General features: G+C 38.4%; 1 protein-coding gene across 7 annotated transcripts in view; it reads left to right on the top strand.

Annotated features, from left to right (window-relative positions):
- The window catches only part of VAV3 (vav guanine nucleotide exchange factor 3), a 376,903-nt gene that overhangs the window by 193,280 nt on the left and 164,345 nt on the right, over positions 1-19,278 (top strand). For all 7 annotated transcript variants that reach the window (XM_057720790.1, XM_057720914.1, XM_057720825.1 and 4 more), the window contains 4 exons: positions 1,390-1,476; positions 4,657-4,742; positions 6,344-6,476; positions 6,868-6,977. In XM_057720790.1, coding sequence (XP_057576773.1) covers positions 1,390-1,476; positions 4,657-4,742; positions 6,344-6,476; positions 6,868-6,977 — 416 coding nt within the window. The remainder of the gene's footprint in view (positions 1-1,389; positions 1,477-4,656; positions 4,743-6,343; positions 6,477-6,867; positions 6,978-19,278) is intronic.

Genomic DNA, 19,278 nt, shown 5'->3' with positions numbered 1-19,278 from the left:
CTGGTGTGACTTATTTTTCTCAAGTGAGGATGTCTGCTAGGTTTACCTTTGTGGATATTGTGCATCAGCACAAGTGATCAGTCTGGGTTTCTATTTCAGGTAAATCTGAAAATCAAGAACTACAAATAGATGAAAGCAGGTTTTTTTTTTAATATGTTGGGGAATCTATAAAACCCTGATTTCCACGCAATGCTGGACTTTGAAAGAAATAATGTTTGCCCCTAACCTAAAACATATGCAAATATTTGTTGTCAAAAAAAAAAAAAAAAATGCCCAGAGTGGGGGGTTGGGGTGGGACAAATTGGGAGATTGGGATTGACATATATACATTAACATGTATAAAATAGATGACTAATAAGGAAAAAAATTTCAAATTGTACACTTAAAAAAATGCCAGTGACTCTGCCCAGAGCAATGCATAATTCCTTATCTGTGTCCTCGTGCCAGTTTCAGTGTTAGCTCTGTGTTTAGCAGACTTTACTACCCTGCCAGGAAACATCATACAATTATTTATTATTATAAAAAAATTCATATCAACTTCCCAATTTTTTAAAGAAATCATTTATAGATGTATCCTATGAAAAGTTGGGCTTTCATTTAGAAGAAAGTTGGGAACTGCTTTTGTCTGGGTTCTGTTCCTGCTGTTGCAGGTGAATATAAGAGGGTCAGGAAAAAAGAAAAAGAACACAGAAAACAGGAAAAATCTGGAGCACATATAGTAAAAATAGCTAGTTACAATATGGAAAGATTAGCTAATGTTTCCTCAAATATGAGAAAAGACATTTTAAAATAGGTGAAGGCACATGGAGAAACAGGGCCAGCATTGTTTGTGCTTTTTAGTTCATTTTCATGCTCCCTGGTTTCTCTCCTCTCCTTTACTTCCCCTTTATTAACCTGGCTTCCCTGACTTCACGTTCTCAGGAACTAAGACACTAACTGGATGCAGACAACAGAGCTGCTAGATTCTTTGTGTAACTTTTAGTTGCTTTTTCCTCCCCGCTAATCCTTCACTATTGCCCTTATTCTAACCCAAGTGCAAGTGTGATTCTCTCAAGGTCAGTGTTTGGAATTTACACGCTCTTGACCTGATTTCCTTTTTGTTGTTCTACATGGCAGCATATTTTGTTTATTTTTGTGTTTGATCCTTCCTCTTCTCAGGGGTGTGGTAAATGACGAGGCTTCAGTCTTCCCAGCTGTGCTCCAGACAGTTTTAAATTGCTTTGGAGTTGCAGCTTTGATTGACTGGGCATTCATTTTATTGTCATTGAAAAGTTATGGTGGTAACTTTTCCCACTAATGAAATTAATGACGTGGTTTCTTTCAAACAGTGCTCATCTCTTGTCTAATCTTATCGTGCCTTCTTTTTCTCCCCTTCTCTTTATTCTTTAGGACTTGGCACAATACGTGAATGAAGTGAAAAGGGATAATGAGACCCTTCGTGAAATTAAGCAGTTTCAGCTATCTATAGAAAACTTGGTATGTAATTATCATTCCATCCAGCTTCCCTAACCCACAAACTGGGGGACGTTCTAGGAGTTGTTTTTGAAGAAAAGATAGTGTACCTTCAAGTTTCTGTTATTTTCAGTTTTTTCCGACTTCTGTTCAGCAGCATCCATGGGGATGAACGTTCAGTGGCACCTGTGATGCGTCATTGTCTGGGGACTTTCTGCCATTGCTGGTCCCTGTCACCTTAGCCACAGTGTGGTGCCTCTCCCACCCCACCCCCCACCCTCCCGCCCAGCAGTCCCAATAAAAATAACATTGGAGTCCGTTTATTCCTTTGCTCACCCCCGTACATACTCATTTATTCATTTTATGTATATTTACTGGGTGACTGCTGTGTGCCACACATTTTGCTTGCGGCCAGGGCTATAACTATGAACAACATGGGCTCATGGTTGAGGAGACCGTGAAAAAAAAGCCTACAAATGCTCTATTAATGCTCTATTCATGAGATTAATGCTGTGAACAGGTTGCTGCAACAGAGGATAGTGAGGGGAGTCCTAGTTTAAATAAGATGCTCAGGAAAAGTCCTTTGAGGCATTTGCTACTTGAGCCTGAAGGATGAGAAGAAGCCAGTAGCACAAAGGTCTGTGGAGAGATCTCAAGCAGAAGCCATAGCAAGTGAAATGCCCAGAAATGGGCAAGAGCCAGGGGTGTCCAAGAAGCTGCAAGACAAGAGAGGCTGGAAATTGAGAGTGAAAGGAAGAAGGGTGGGCTCTGAAGTGGGGGTGTGGAGCAGGAGAACTACGCACCGCAGCCTTGGAAGGCAAGGCGCTGAGTTGGGATTTTATAGTGCTTGCAGTAGGAAGCTAGCGAAAGGTTCTTGCCAGAGGGTTTCACAGTCTGATTTACGTGTCAAGAAAACCCTTTCATCAGGCAGAGCCGTCAGCAAGTTGTTGAGGTGGTTTCCAGAGAGATGATGGAGGCCTGGATAAAGCTGTGGGTAGAGAAAACAGATGAATGGATTTAAGATACTTTTCTTGGCAGGGCCTTTTTATTGTTTCTTTCTCTGAAACATCTTTGGTCTCTTTCTTTCTACACATACAGTCACTTCCACTTTTCAGGATCTCATCTGCCACTTTTCCAATCATAGTAGACTTTAATTACCTCTTCACGTAGTTGCATTTCCAAAATACGGATTTCTTCATTCACTCTTTTTTCCAAACGTGTCAGAATTTTGTTACCTCCAGGATTCAGTCAACATTCCTTAGTGTGCTATTTAAGGCATTCTGTGATTTGGCCTTAATATATTTTCCTAAACTTGCCCAGCTAATAACTGCCCACATACTTTACATTATAGCTATCCTGCTGCATTGTAAGGTCTCTGATTTGCCATACATTTTTATAGTTCTGCCTTTGATTGTAATATTGTCAAAGACTAGAATATCTTTTTTCATTATTTCCTATCGAATTTCTTCAAGGTCCAACGAAAAAAAATTCTTTCCCTAATCTGCCATCACCCCTCTTCCTTGTAATTCCACAGCACATTGCCTAGACAGCTGGGTTTTTTTTTTTCTTTTTCGCTGTGGTAAATATACATAAAACATTAAATTTATCTTGTGACATTAGATATATTCATGTTGTTGTGCAGCCATCACCACCATCCATCTTCAGAACTCTTTTCATCTTGCAACACAGGCTCCCCACATATTAGATACTAGCTCTTCATCCTCCCTTCCTCCCAGCCCCTGGCAACCAGCGTTCTACTTTCTGTCTTTATGAATTATTGGATATCAATAGTTATCACACTTTGGTTTGCAAATATTTTCTCCCATTCTGTGGGTTGCCTTTTCACTCTGTTAATAGTGTTATTTGCACAAAATTTTAAATTTCGATGAAGTCCACCTTATCGATCTTTTGTTTCATGTGCTTTTGGTGTCCTAAGAAATCATTACTAAATCCAATTTCATAAACCTTTTTCCCTATGTTTTCTTCTAAAAGTTTTGTCTTTTTAGCTCTTTGATCCATTTTGAGTTAATTTTTGGAAATAGTATAAGGTAGGGGTCCAGCTTCATTCTTCTGCCTGTGTGTATCCAGTTTCCATAGCACTGTTTGTTGAAAAGGCTCTCCTGTTCCCCACTGAATGGTCTTGACACTCTTGTCAAAAATCACTTGACCACATACGTGAGAGCTTATTTCTGGATGTTCTGTTGTGTTACGTTGGTTTAGAAGTCTGTGTTTATGCCAGTTCCACACTGTTTGGATTACCATAGTTTTGTAATGTTTTGAAATCAGGAATTGCGAGAGCCCAACTTTCTTCTTTTTGATGATTAATTTACCTATTAAGGGTCCTTTGCAATTCCATGTGAATTTTAGGATGGAGTTTTATGTTTCTGCAAAAAATGTCATTGGAATTTTGATAGGAAACATTCTTATACTCTCTTGTAGTACAGTTAATTAATTGCATAATTAATTACCCAGGGTCTAAAGGTAGCTCGCAGGAGACACACATCCTTTTTTATTAGAATGTAATCTCATAGATATTAGTGCTATTTTCAGTCAGTTCTTTTTTCCTTTAGTACCTTGTAAAGTAGGTGCTCATAAGTTCTTAAAACTTTGTATTGTCTGCCTCTGGGGAAATGGCTCATTATTTTTAATCCTTAAGTCAGAACTTTTCATTCTTGAGATCTTAGCTCAGGGAAGCCATCCTTGACTCCTTAGGCCAAATTAGGTCCCCCAGCTGTGCATGCTTCCTCTGCTCTTCCTTCATGGCAATCACATATTTGTAATTATATACATCTGTGAATGTGTGTTCCTCCACTGGGGAGTATGTTTCATGAGGGCAGGGTCTGTGTCAGTCTGTCCCGTACCTATTACAGTGGCTAGCACACAGAGGATGCTCAGTAAATGTTAGTTGTTGTAATTTCCTTGTGATTTACATTTTTCCAATTAATTCTCTCTTTTGGTAGCTAACTTCTCCATTAGGGTTGTAAATAAAATTAATGTCTTCAGTATGCCTCCTGGGATGACCAAGGATAGGCTGTTTTTGAAAGCATATCATGCAGACCTGAGCTTTTTAGTGTAAGTGTGCTAAGAAGGTAAAATGATAAAATTTGTTGTAAGATAGTTGTGCCTAGCAAATATCCTCACTAATGTTTATTTCTGTTTTTATGTGATTATGAAAAACTGAGACATGTACACTTTATATTTTAGAATCAACCAGTTTTGCTTTTTGGACGACCGCAGGGAGATGGTGAAATTCGAATAACCACTCTAGACAAGCATACAAAACAAGAAAGGTGAGAACGATTAGTACTTATTTTCAAAACAAGTTATTAGGATTGGGAGATTGAGAAAATCTTAAAAACAGTTCCTGCAGGACAAAGGAGTGAAATAAAGGGATAAAAACAAGGGGTCAAACCAATCTATGGTTTTTTAGTTTCTCATATAGATATGTTAGGTATTCCCCTCTTTGTTCTGGTATCTGTTGATTTGCCTCAGTTTGAGTTCTTAAAAAGGAAGAGACAAACATAGAATGTCAGCTAGAGTAAAAAAAGTATACATTAAAATGAGAGTAGCGATAAAGCAATAATAGATGACTACAATAAAAACACAATTGTTTAATTTTATTTTTTGGTATGCATTTTAAAAGAACTAAAAACAGTACAACATGGCCTAAGAAGGAGGTCCAAGTGAGGGCTATTTAGTGAGAAATCTGTAGGTGGAGTCCTTAAAGATTAGTGAGCTTGCCTAGTGTCCCTAATTATATCTATATATGGTTGTTAAACTGATTTATTTAGTTGAAATGGCCATTTTCTGGAAACTTTGGAGACTAGAACGTCAACCAGTAGGGGGCAGCATCAGCTCTTGCTTCCACCTTGATACCCAGGTGCTAAAGGTAGCTCCCAGGAGACACATCCTTTTCGCCTCTCCTGGAAAATAGGGTTTGAAAGTGATGCAAGTAATAGAGCTATGTGAATGTATCATTATCATTGTTTAAAAAAATGTCTGCGTGTTAATCACTGAGAGTTTTTGAAAAAATACAAGTACTGGTATTGGATGATAGGATTATAAGGTTTGTTTTCTCCCCCAATTACATTGCTTTTAATAAGATAGAAGAGAAATATCAACATGTAAATTTAACCATAATTTCTCTAGCTTACATTTGGGTCAGGTACCACTCAATTTATGTTTGAAGTGGTCCATTAAATCACGAGAAGCAACATACAGGGTAAAAGCACAGGTTCCACAAGTAGACCCAAGAGGAAATCCTGCTCTGCAGCCACTAGCAGTGTGACCTTGAGAAAATTATCTCACTTTTCTGAGCCTCAGCTTCCTCCCCGATAAAATGTAGATGATAATAATACCTACCTCAGGAGATGGTCCTGGGGACTTAAATTAAGCAGATCATCTTTGTGGAAGGGATGCACGCTCCTCAAGGCAACCTGGATGACCCCCAGCAACATCAGTAGAAGTTAACTGTTATTGTTGTCATTAATATTATTCCATAAACGTTAGCTTTTACACTAGGAAAAAGAAGTGCTAGCTCTCACAAATAACGGTTTATGGCTTAATTGCTCCTGACAGTAACTCTGCAGTGTGCGTATTGTTCTTATTATAATTTTGCCTATTTTTTATTTATTTTTTTTATTTATTTTTTTTTTTTTTACCGTCCCCCCCGTCCCCGCCACTGCCTATTTTTTAAATGTGGAAACTGAGGCACAGCAGGGTCATTCATTTAGTAAAGAGCAGTGCCAGGACACCCAGTTCATTCTGTCAGTGTGCAACACCGCCTTTGTCTTTAACTCATAGCATAAACTAAAATTTACCTGGGAAGAATTAACACACATGCTTCCAAACCATGTATTTAAATCTCTCTCTCCCTCTCTTGCTCTCTCAGGCATATCTTCTTATTTGATTTGGCAGTGATTGTATGTAAAAGGAAAGGTGATAACTATGAAATGAAGGAAATAATAGATCTTCAGCAGTACAAAATAGCCAACAATCCTACAACCGATAAAGAAACTAAAAAGGTAAATTCTTGGAAATGAATAACTGTAGTTTACTCATAACTTTGAGTATTGAAGGAAGGTATGCTAATACATTAATATGAGAGGTGGCTTATCGATCCAGGTGTTTTTGTTTCCAGAGATTAATTAGAAGCAAGCCTCTGTGAGAAATAATTGGACAGTGCCACAGGTGATATGATCATCTGTAATGCCTTAATGATCAAGGCAGCAAAATGCACTTGGCATAACAATTGTTATAGATATGAAGTTAACTACAGTAATCTTGATTGTTCACAGTTTGATGGTAATGTTATGAGAGGTTTGTGGATGATTATGGTGGTGTGTTAGTGAATTTGGAAACATGATGTTATTAATGAATGATACCTATTAACCTGAGGAATATTAATTTTAACAGTGGTCTTATGGCTTCTACCTCATCCATATCCAAGGACAAAATGGGTTAGAATTTTATTGCAAAACAAAAGATTTAAAGAAAAAGTGGCTGGAACAGTTTGAAATGGCTTTGTGAGTATTTCTACTTGTAAAAGTTCTTTTTTCTACTCTCTTATGAACAATGAACTACCAATAAATGTACTCTAATGTTTGTAACATGTGTACAGAGGCTGTGAAAACACTTTGCTCTAAACATGAGTGCTATGCTACTAGGCTGTCAGCTTGATAACTTTGGTCTCCTAGGAGAGATGTTTTGGTGAATTTCTTCAAGAAAGAGAAAGAGGGAGCTCTAACCTTCTGTTTGATTTTCTTCTCACGGGTGTATTTAATTCTTTAGCTTTTAGCAACCCTGAAAATATTAATTATTCTAATGATAAACTTTCAATGTAATTACCATGTTTTATGTATGTCTTTAAGTAGCAATATCCCCATCCCCATACACACACACATATATACATACATGCAAATATCTTATTTTTAATAGAAAGATCGCTTTGTTCCTCCTGTTTGTTTTTAACTCATTTATTGTTTGAGTTCTGGGTAAATTGCTTGACGTATTCAAGGAATGCTTTCAGGGCTTGATTTCTCTCAGTGTTTTTTCCTTTTATTAAAGTAGAAACTCAACAAAGAGGTGGGAAATAAATCAGACCTGTTTCAAAAGGAATGGCATACAGAGATGTAATTACACAAGAACATGTCATTATAGGAGTTTCTTTTCAGTTTTGAGGTTCATGGATTGAAAGGTGTATAATGACCCTTGTTATGGAAATGTATAGGTCACCCTGAAATTGAAACTCTTAGCAAAAGGTGGAATTAAGAAAAAACATTTTTGTGATTTGCTTCATTTGTATTCTAGCATTATTTACCTTTTTCGGGCGAATTCTATCAGATTTTTTGTTTGCTTTTTCCTTTGTTTTTGGAAATGTTTCTGTTAATATGAAATGGGGATAGGATTAGAATATTTTATTTTAGTTCTGAAGTGAGAAAAATAGAGATTTTCCTTAGACTGTTTTCTCTAACATTTTGAGAGTTAAGATTGTGCAGCTAAAATATTTTTAAGCTCATAGCCAGTTCTGAGTTCAGCAGTAACCCCTGCCATGAACTGGCTGCATAGTCTTAGCCAATTTATTTAACCTCTCGGAGCCTCCGTTTCCTCCTCTGTAAAATAGGGGTAATGACATTTTGAGTTCCAGATCATATGTGTCAAGCAGAATGGTGGCCAGATAGTACAACAGCAATGATATGGTATTGAATAATAAGCCGTATCTATTGTTATCACTGTTACTAATATTGTTTTGTATTTGGGATCTTAATACACCTATAGGGACTTATACATTCAGAGGACATCTTCCAGTATACTATTGTAGTTTTTAAATGTATTGTTATTGATTATAATAATTCAAAGAGCTTAGTAGTTGTGTGCATCAAGAAAACGGCTCTTCGACAGGGACCTCTATGGCTTGGGTAACAGTGGTGAAGTTGGTGACCTCTGCGCAGTCTCTGATGAATTGTGGGCTACATCATAAACCTCGTGTGCTGCTGTAGTGAGGTTTAGTGATAGGCAGTGTTTGGACTTGAGCAGCTGGGATTGGAGTGACAGGATACTGGGGCTGCCGATAGTGTGCCAAGGCAGAGCTGATCTCACACATTTGCTCTTGTGAGAAGGATGCTAGGCTGGTATTTTCTTATGGTTCTGCCCATAAAATCTTTACATGAGTGAGGGAATTTCTGCAGAGAAGGGAGGTTAAATTTGTCGTCCAGAGTAGGCAGGCTCCTTGGACTGTGTTGATAGGTATATCACTTAATATTTTGTTCACTTGCCATAAATCCCACAGCTAAACTCTGGATACAAGAGACTCAACAAGATGCATGCTTCTCTCTCTTTCTCATGGAAAAGAATCTGGGATAAGTAGACAGGGGACGGGGTGATGGCTCTCCTGGCGTATTCTCAGGAACCCAGGCTCAGATCTTCCTGCTCTGCCGTTGTCAGCACAGCTTCTGTGCTCAGAGTTGGTCATCTTGTCGTCCAGGATAGCTACTGGAGCTCCAGCTGTAAAATCTAAAGTGAGGTGATCCTCACTTTTGAGGATCCTTTGCAGAAATGCTACAAACTTCTGTTATGTAGTGCTGACCAGAACTTAGCCATGTGGCCACAACTGACAAGGGAGCCGAGAAATGCCATCTTCATTCTGGGCAGGATTACTCTTGGCTATGAATTGAGGTTCTCCTATTATGGAAGAAAGGAGAAATGGGTAGTTGTAGGCAACTCTCAGGCACTGCCTTACAGGTATATACTTAGTGGAAGAGTATGGGTAGATTTAAATTGCTCCATCACAAGAAAGATGGCTGCACCACACACAGGAAGACTGGGTGGGGTTCTTCATCTTGGAGCCTTTTCTAAGCACCTCAACAATGTAATTAAACATCCATTAAACTCTGTTTATATTTCAGAATTTCCCTGACTTGCCCAGGCAGATGGTGAGAGGGTGGAAGTATCTTTTTTTGCGAATTGTTCAAAGTCAAAGTTGAGGGCTTCTTTAAGCAGAGATTATGCCGTGTGTGGCATGTAAATTAAAATTAGGCAGAATAAAATTAGGATTTTATTCAAGCATCAGAATATTCCATTATTTTATTTTCTCCCTTCTCTTTTGAAGCTAGTTATGCAGGAAAGTCCTGTTTTGTAAGTCCAGCTTTGTAAGACAGGTCTTGCTTGTCTTGTGCTCAGGAAAGTAGGATAATCTAGGTAAATCCTGAAGCTTAAGACTTTGCCTATGGCTCAAATTTTGCTATCTTATCCATTATCTATAGTTCTAGTACTCTTATTCTATAAGCCATGGAGAATGGAGGAAAATTAAGAACGCCTGCAGCATTCATGACAATATGTGATAGACAGTAAGCCTGCATCTTGCCACAGAGCAGCTTCTTTCAGTCTCTTTGGCATTAACTAGGGTCCTGCAAGTCCCCCTAGAGCATTCTGGAATGTTGCTTTAAGGAACTTTGAAAAGGAAAGGGAGGCATTGGTGGGAGGGTGGTGGGAAATCAAGGAAGGTGATATTTTAAGACTGATAAAATGCTTGCCAGTTCTATTTACAGAAGATGGCAGTTCTGCTGTTTATAGGATGATTGGATCATTTTTATTTTAAAAAGTTTGCAAATCACCTTTAAGGAGTTTAAAAAACTGCTCTTAACTTAGACTATTAAAAAAGGCCATAGAAAAGCATGAATACCAACAAACAGTAACTATCCCGTAAACTCAAATCTTCTCCCCAGAGGTGACCTAAATCTTAGCCTCTGCCCTTCCCAAGCACACCCCCATCCCCACTCAGTAACCCTATTCTCTGACCTTCTTTGGCCATGGCCACTTCCAACGTTTAAAATACGCAGTGGACCACATCAGAACTTGGCAAACCTCCAGAAGAAAGGCTTCACAGAGAGAAAAGCAGCAGTGACCCACTTGGATAGGGCAGGACGAAGGATGTCTTCTTTTCTTTTTTTCCTGTGAGAAGAAGTGGTAGCAAGACTGATTGCTCTTGAGGTTGTTGGAACAGTTTTTGAGCCAAATAGTGTTCGAGAGCTATAGTTCTGGGGATCCCACTCTAAAAAATATATTTAGATCTTTAAAAGATTGATTGAGACATTATTTATTCTTATTTATTTTCAAAAGGGCTTTTTGTCACTGTCTCCCACAATTCCATTTAGTTATATGTGAAACAGGATGGCAAATGTTATTAGCTTCAGCTAGTTTTCATAATGATGTCGGAAAGTGTGGATGTGAACATTGCCCATAGCAATATTCAAAATACTATTAGGAATCTATGGATCTGTTTCCCCCAAATCCCTTAAATCAAGTGTTTTTAATGTTTTCTTCTGTTAGATTTAAATTAATAAACATGTCATACCCATTTTATAGCTCAGGAAACTAGCAATCGCAGGATTATTTCAGCACATTTGTGCAAGTTCAGTGCTCTACCATTTACAATACAGTTCAGGATCTTAGTTCACAGCGTTTTCTTTAACCAGGAAGGTGCTAAAATAAGCACCTGGACTCAAATCCTGTTATCTAAAACTGGAGTCAAGTTTCTTTTTTTCTTTTTCTTTTTTGCACTGTGACTAGGACCTAGAGGATCAGACGGTGTCCTTAAAGTTTCCAGAAATGTCAAAGTCAGGTAAAATATGAAGTAAAGAAATTGAATAATACAATAAGAAGATTTTTAAAAGGAAAAGTTAGAGACAGAAAAAGTAGAGTAGGGGGAGAAAAAAGCATTGCATATGGTAGCAAGTGGTAGGTTCTGAACCAGCCTCTGTAGTATTTATTGAAGGGAACTGAAAGGCCCTTTTGCCTGGAATTTCTTCTGACTGACTTGACCCAGTTATTGAAATTCTAACAATTTATATTTACTCCTTTGAATAAAGAAGGTGTATATACCATCATTACCACACTATCTAAGATTTCTTCACCGTGTGCCATCTGCCAGGCACAGTCCCACATGACTTACCTAAGGAAAAACAGCATAGAGGCCATGAACATCTATCTGCTAAAATACGAGCCCAGGATATACATCTGTCAAATGCTAAGACTAGTGGGAGTGGGGAGAAGAGGAGGAAAAGGGGGTATGGAAATTGTAAAGCTGGGGAGGGGCTCTGGGACCAGGCTGCATCGTCATCTGGAGGGGCAGCCCCTGAGCTTCGTTTCCCAGGATGAACCCCGAAAAGGGAGTGCTCTCCAAGTGGGGTAGGGCAGGGGCAGGAATTCGGCCATGAAACTCCACCAATCCCATTTAATCTGAGCCACAGTGTGTCTTTCTAATTTATTCCCCATTTACTTCCAGAAGGAATTTGAGGTCACTCACCATAAAAAGTACACATGCCACAGAATTAAAAAGAAAAATATAAATAATCAGAGGTCAAACAGAACAATGTTTCAAAGCATTTTCCTCAAACTCAGGCTCCCCTGGACAAGAACATTTTCTTGAAATTCACCTTCTGGAGTTTAAATATGAAAGCAATGAGTATGTTTTTCACATTTTAAATATAAAATTATATTTTATCCAATATAATTTGTTTTAATCTAAAGGTATTGCTAAGATATTCTGAATGCCAGAGGGGTGACTGTCAATGCATTTATTCTCCAAATATTGACTGAGCACTTGCCTTGTTGCCAGACACTATTGGAAGCCCTGACCATATAGCACTGAGGGAGCTATTGCAATTGAATTTAGTTATTGTAGCTTATGTTCAGTTAATATAGGATGTTCAGTTAATATAGGATGGATTGAATTTCAAGACTGAACTCTTGATATTTCTATGCAAATAGTCTCTTCCTCCCAATCCCATCTGTTCAAGAATAATTAGATGGAGGGCCAAGATTTGCCTTTTCCCTCCACATGTAAGCAATTTCTCACCAATCTCTGCAGATTAAATCTGGCCACTTGCTTGTAATCTTCACTCTCACCTCCCTGGTTTAAGCCGTCCATGTCTCTGATTAGCTTCTGCATTCCCTGCCTCCTCCTTAGCAGTCCATTCTTCAAGAAGCATCCAGGGTGATCTGCTGTGTTCTGTCCTACTTCAGACCCTTTGTTCGCCATTTATTGCACTCCGTATAATATCAAAATTCTTACCAGCACCTCAGAAGGCCCTGCATGGTTTTATCCCACCCATGTCTTGAGCCACATCTCATACCTGTTTGCTGTAGTTAGATGGATTGCATTTCAGTTTTTGGAGAATATGCACAGGCCTCAGGTGTTCAACCGTGAGCTTTCCTTGCCAGGATGGTCTATCCTCTTGTTCCTTGGGTAGCTGGTTCTTTATCCTACCAGTCTTAGCTTTGAATATTACTTTGTGAGAGAGATCTTCCTGACCACTATGCTAAAGGAGTAACCTCGCCTCCCTAGTATTCTCTTACAATTGTAATTATATGGTCAGACAAAATTTATCCAAGTGTAGTGTTTATAGCCTTCCCTAGACCTGACAATCCCCTCCTTGTTAAAGATAATCTTTTATTTGCCTGCTGTATTTTACCTGTCTTTTCTCCTCCTAAAAAGTAAGGATTCTTTATTGCTTATTAGGAGAGAAGCTAAACTGAATTACGTGGATAATGCTGGCAGAAGGGAATGGATCTGAGAATGGAAAGAAAGTTTTGGGTTGTGGTGTGAGTGAGGCTCTGGAATAGCTATGGGGTCTGAGGGGTTTGGAAAGAGGAAAGGGACTTTTGAAATACATTTCTGTAGACTCTGAATTGTATTCCTTTTGTTGTTCTTTGAAATGCTGAGTAAAGAATGAAATCGCCGTTTTGGTTATTTGGTTGCCCTATGTGTACCTTTAATGCCCCGAGACTGAGCTGCCTGGGCCCTTGGATTGATGATATTACCATTAGATCTAGCTGTCTATTTCATGGCTGTTCTCCTGGTGGACTAAAAACACCAAGAGGGCAGGGATCTTGTCAATGTTATTCACATGCATGATCAATCCTAGCTCAGTGCCTGGCATATAGTAGATAATCATGTTTTTATTGTAAATTTGAAATTTTATTCTTTAAGTTTTCTGACAACAAGGGCAATTAAAAAAAAGACTTGTTGCATTAGGAAATTCTTACTGTCTGACAAAATAATACAACAGTCCTTGAGGGAAAGAAACTTCCACTAGTATAATCAGAAGGCTTTATAATGTGGTTCCTTAGGTAAGAGATATGTTCTCCACCAGCAGCATTAGATTCTTTTTGAAGTTCTAGAAATTGATGTCATATATCATTATTTTCTTCTTAAATTAGCCTTCTAAAAAGAGGTTTTTTGAAGGCATTTTTGTAGACACCTAACCTGATGCTTCCAGGTTATGTTTCTTTTTGTCCTTCTAGGTATGTGTGTTTTTTGGCAATCTGACTCGATGCTTGGATGGAACTTAGAGAACTAAACCGAATGGCTAATTTTCATATCACCTAGATTCTTTCAAGTAATATTGATCTAATCTATACCTTTGCTAAAAACTGCAGAACAATATGCAAATCATTTGCTATTTGGGGCCTCCTTGCCTCTAGGAGATGTAGGGGATGTAGAACTTAGACTGGTTCAAAGGTCTGAGGTACTCAAAGCCACCTACTTCCTCGTATTTCTCTCTGTCCACACTCCTCCTAGTGACCTGCTCAGTTTTTTTTTTCTACCTGTCAGACGTAGAAGAGAGGCTCCACGGCTTCTCCATTTTGCACCTGAAGTCCAATCACTGTCTACATTTTGTGATACTGGTGGGTGTCACAAGGGAGACTCTTTTCATGTGCCTGTTCCCTCTGCCATTTCCCTGGTCTCCTTAACAGCCTCAGTGGCACCTGGAGTGTGACCCTCCCCACTGCATGTTGCTCCCTGCAGTGGACCAGGATGCCTGACCTCACTGTTTCTCCTGTGGGGAATGGCTTGTCAGGTCAGAGAGAGAGTGCCTCCCCTAGCCATCCTGGGATTTGGAGGAATAAAGCTGTGTTATGTTACACACCAGTTCAGGATTAAGAAATCTGGTGAGTGTCTCAAGAGAAGTGGTCTTTGTTGTTGACTGATGAGAGACCCATGTTTATGATATCAAAGGGTTGGCAGCAGAGTTGACATCCTATTGTGCAAATTTAAAAGACTAACTTTATGGGGACTTCCTTGGTGTCCAGTGGCTAAGACTTCACGCTCCCAATGCAGGGGTCCTGGGCTCCATCCCTGGTCATCAAACTAGATCCCACGTGCCACAACTGAGAGTTCAAATACTGCAACTAAAGATCCCGCATGCTGCAGCGAAGATCCTGTGTGCTGCAACTGAGACCCAGCGCAGCCAAATAAATAAACAAATAATTAAAAAAAAAAAAACTGGCTTTATATTTTTGCCCAGATGGAGATTCCCCCAGTGTCTATGTGAAGCTAAATCAGAGAATTCTATAGCAAGCCCAAACTACTGCTGCTATGGCTACTACTACCACTGCTACTAGGATAATAGTACTGCTGCTTCTCTCTCCTCTTCCTTTCCCTTCCTCTCCCTCCTCTTCTTTGTTTTCTTCATTAGGTCTGTTGGAATCTCCAGACAAATATATAAATAAGTATCTGCTGAGACTATGAATTTCATCCCTTAGAACAGGGTCCAGAAAGGAAATATTTTCAGCTTTGTGGACCATATGTTCTCTGTCACAACTACTCAGTTCTATCATTGTAGTGATAATACAGCCATAGATTACACATAAATGAATGAGTGTGGTATATTCCAACACGATAGGTTGTGGGCTGTAGTTAGCGACCCCTGTCTTACAGCACAGAGATGATGATTCAGGCCTAGGGAATGTAGTGAGTATATGTTGCCAGGAAAGGATCTCAGCTGCCATGCTGTGGCTTTTTGTAGAAGTATGATTTTCTCAGTAGCACTAATTCCTGTTTAGGTCATCACGACAGTTTAGCTACAAAATGTTCTCTACTCCACCAAAACCAGAACAAAAATACCTGGATGAATTATAAGTATTTGGCATTATTTTATCCTGTCCAACTGAATATCAAAAATGCTATTCAGGTATCTGGTTTCATTGGGTTTTATTATGTGGTTTATTGGAAAGGACTGTGAGACCTCAGGAATCCGGGCCAGTAGCAACAGCACGGTGAGCTTGTCTCTGTTCTCAGTAGTCGACCGCATCTGCAAGGATAGTTTTCTAGTCAGGGATGGCTTTTTGTGCTCTTGAAGCATTTACTTCTTACCAATAATGACACTTGTGCCTGTTATTTATTCTGAGATTCCCTTTTTGGAGAGCACACTGAGGAAAATTAGAAGGGGTGAAGGAAGGCTATGGTGGTGTCAAGAGTTGGCCCAAGGGTGAGCCTTCCTGGACAAGCTGTGTGTGGGGGTGACATTTGACTGTGGTGACACCTGCTTTGGCATTTTCTCGGTGTTCAAAGCCCATCGGTGTCTGTTTGGAAACTGGTAACCTTACAGGCACAATTACCAAAGTATCAATCCATAAAGCATCTCTGAATTTGTCTGCCCACATGCTTTTTTGTTTTTTGGAGAAATTATTCACTCTAAAAACAACCTTTTATTCGTTCTCTTTAAAAGGCTTTCATCACCAGTTTTTAACATGAAGGATTTGTTTATGGATGTGAAATCCATGCCGACACAATCCATCACCCCCAGGCTGTGCTGAGCCTCATGCTACTGACCTATTCACATTAATCTCCCGAGTTGAAGCCAGCGCAACTCTCCCTGAATCTAACGTATTGTCTATAACCTTTCAAAATTGGCAGTTAAGTCAGTATAGGGAACTAAACCGCAGTTTCCTGGCAGCAATAAAAGGAAGTAGGACACGGGACAGTGATCAGAAAAATCACAGCTGTCATAAAATGGAGTCTTTCAGTAGCCTGTTTGATCCAGAAACATGCAAAAGCATTTCATGCATGACAAAGCGTTAGTAAATATTAAATAGTATTCTTGTTCTGTTATTGCCTAGTAGAGATCAACCTCTCTCCTTTTTCTCAGCTTATATTTAACACTTATTTGACATTTTCCTGGCATTCCTGAGCATGCTTATGAGGAAGGAGGAGCCATAGGCAGGAGGAAGAATGAAGGATAGATATCAAAATTTCCATCAACAAATAAGCATTATTCTGGTTAAAACTAAATGCAGATAAAATTAAGCTGAATTAGTGTTGGCGTCCCTGAGCTTTTATAACAGAGCCTTTGATCTATTGTGTGTGTGTGTGTTTTCTCCTTCGTATATGAGAACAATGGTAGTGCAAGCAGGAGAGTTTAACCGGGCAGTGGTGGTCACTGTTGTCTCTAGCTTGTCTGGGTTATACAGAAATTAACACAAAGAATGGTTTGTTTTGGAACTGTTTGTTGTAGTGAGTCAACTATGTGTGTGGTTTCCTCTAAGAAAATGACATAACCAGTGAATTCTATAACAGTAAGCAAGCTTTAATTCATAAGTCTAAACCTAATATTGTAGTTAATGTCACATGTACTACTTGTAAGATGTTTCTTGATAAGAAATTGTTAGGTCATAGGCATTATTACTTTGGGCTACACAATACAAAATAAGCTGCAGTTGAAGGTTGGCCATCCTTACAATGGGAACAATGAGAGAAACTTCAGTTTTCCTCTTCATGGGATAGTCAGCAATAGCAGTCTAGTTGGAGAGATAAAGTCATACTTGAAACAATTATTGAATGAGACTGAATATTGTATATCTGTATTCATTCACTTTTTCATGTATTTATTGAGCATCCCAGGAATATTCTAGGTACTAAGGATATAATGATGAAACAGACAAGTTCCTTTCTCTCATGGAATTTCATTCTAACAAGGCTTATATTTTCAAGTCAGCATTATAATGTCAATGCAAAGTAGTGATGAATTGCAAGGTACATGAAATAGTTTATGCCACACATTATTTTGATGTGAGGAGAATGGAATTGGACATTTGAACATAGAAAAACCCAATGCATGTGATGCAAATTTTGAAAGAGTCATTGGCCCTCTGGGGATCTAAGGAAGGCATTTGCAACTGAAGGCTTTTCCTTTTAATTTAGGAAAAGTAAGCAATTGTAGGTTAAATATGTGCATTTCTTGCTTAAAATAATTAGGAAAAATACCATTTACCACTGATGCATGATTTAGAAAAAATAATTTGTTCAAGGTGATTTTTCTCCCACTTATTCTGAATACCAGTTTGTAATAATCAAGATCTTAAAAAGCCATAATGTTTTTTAAACTCATAAGCACTCAGAAGAGGTGTTTAATGTTCCTTTATTCTAGCACCTGGGCCTTTCTACAGCTTCTTTCCAGTTGTAGCCTGCGCTTGAATGCCTCTTGTGATGCGGAACTTACTGCCTCTGGAATGATTTGCTCCATCTTTGCTTAGCTTTGACTGTAGAGAATTCTTCCTTATAATGAATTGAAACATGTCTATTCAAGTATAACTTCCTAGTATTCTTTCTTGGGCCCAAATAGAACATGTCTAAACTCTTTCCCCTATGTGGTAACCCTTTAGATATTTAAAAATAGCTATTCCTCCAAGTCCATGTTGTAAACATACTTTCCCTTTGAATAAATAAAGAAGAAACTTAATTTGGGGAAATTCTTTCACTAACTAGTTTAGTAGAATGCTAATCTGATCAGGTAAAGGTATGGGTAAACTGAATGTTTAATTTCAGTCTAATACTATGGGCAGGGTATGATGCTAGCTGCTATCATTCCCACAAAAAAGTAAGGGAGACAATTTTAATTTTCAAGGTGTTTAAAAATCAATTTGGGGACTTCTGATTGAATTATACATGAAAATTTTTTTTTGGTTCTGAGTATTATAAGGAAGATTTCAGTTTTTTATTCCTTCATGTTAGAGCATTTAGAGTCTGGTAGCATATAAGGATAATTCTTTACTCTTATATGGTGCTTTATAGTTTCCAAAGTGTTTTTGGTTAATACCTCACTTGATTCTTAAGGTGTTTTGTGAAATAGCCAGGAAGGTATTATCTTTAAAATAGACTCAGAAAATAGAGAAGAGATTAAGTATTTTGTGTGCTTTTTTTCAGTTAGTAAGTGGCAGAGACTGGTCTTGAAATCTCAGTCTAGAGCCTTTCCCCTGCACCATGCTGTCTCATTTATAGCAAGACTACCTACTGTTATTCTCCAGAGATGAAAGTTTCCATCAGTTTTATAAGCAAGAGGTATTCTTATAGAGTATATTCACACACTCAATGAAAAATATGATATAGAACTTACTTTCTACTTATTTTTTAGTGATGCCATTGGATAAGAATTGTTTGTTTTGACAGAATCAAATAATCAACAACATTGAATATTATTAGCCGTTAGTAAGGATGATTTGGGCTTCAAAGAATTTCCTTAGAGTAAATTGTCTTAATTTACAAGTTAATTAATGGCAAGATTTTTGATCACCTTATCACAGGATTGAGCCCAGTATGATTTATGCAAAGTTATGATTTTATTTGATTTGATGGTATTTAGATACTGTGATTTTAGTCTCAAAGTTTAAATTCCCTTTTTAGAGGTAAAGGAATTGGGAAGGAGAAGCCTCATGGTCTGAGACTAAGCCCTGGCCAGTTATCAGTGTGAATTAAGTTGAGCTCTAAGTCAATATGTGTGTGTGTGTGTGTTTGTCCAGTACTTAGGTAACACTGGCTGTGTGTTACATAAGTCATTGGAGCTATGAATGCGTTGTGAAAACACTGTCATTTTTCTCCTTCAGCTTAAACTTTGAACTAACATTGAATAATTTCTTCTTCCTGGGGAGAGCGAGATTTGAAGTTATCTGAACCGTGTGTTTGACCTATCTGTCGCTTATTAGAATAGCGGGCTTTCTTCTAAACATCTTTCTCCAAGACAACACTGAAATTTGGGAGCTCAGATAATC

This window comes from Hippopotamus amphibius, chromosome 1 (assembly GCF_030028045.1).
Source record: "Hippopotamus amphibius kiboko isolate mHipAmp2 chromosome 1, mHipAmp2.hap2, whole genome shotgun sequence".
Classification (NCBI taxonomy): Eukaryota; Metazoa; Chordata; class Mammalia; order Artiodactyla; family Hippopotamidae; genus Hippopotamus; species Hippopotamus amphibius.
The sequence above is the reverse complement of the archived record's forward strand: the minus strand, read 5'-3'. Positions and strand labels throughout refer to the sequence as shown.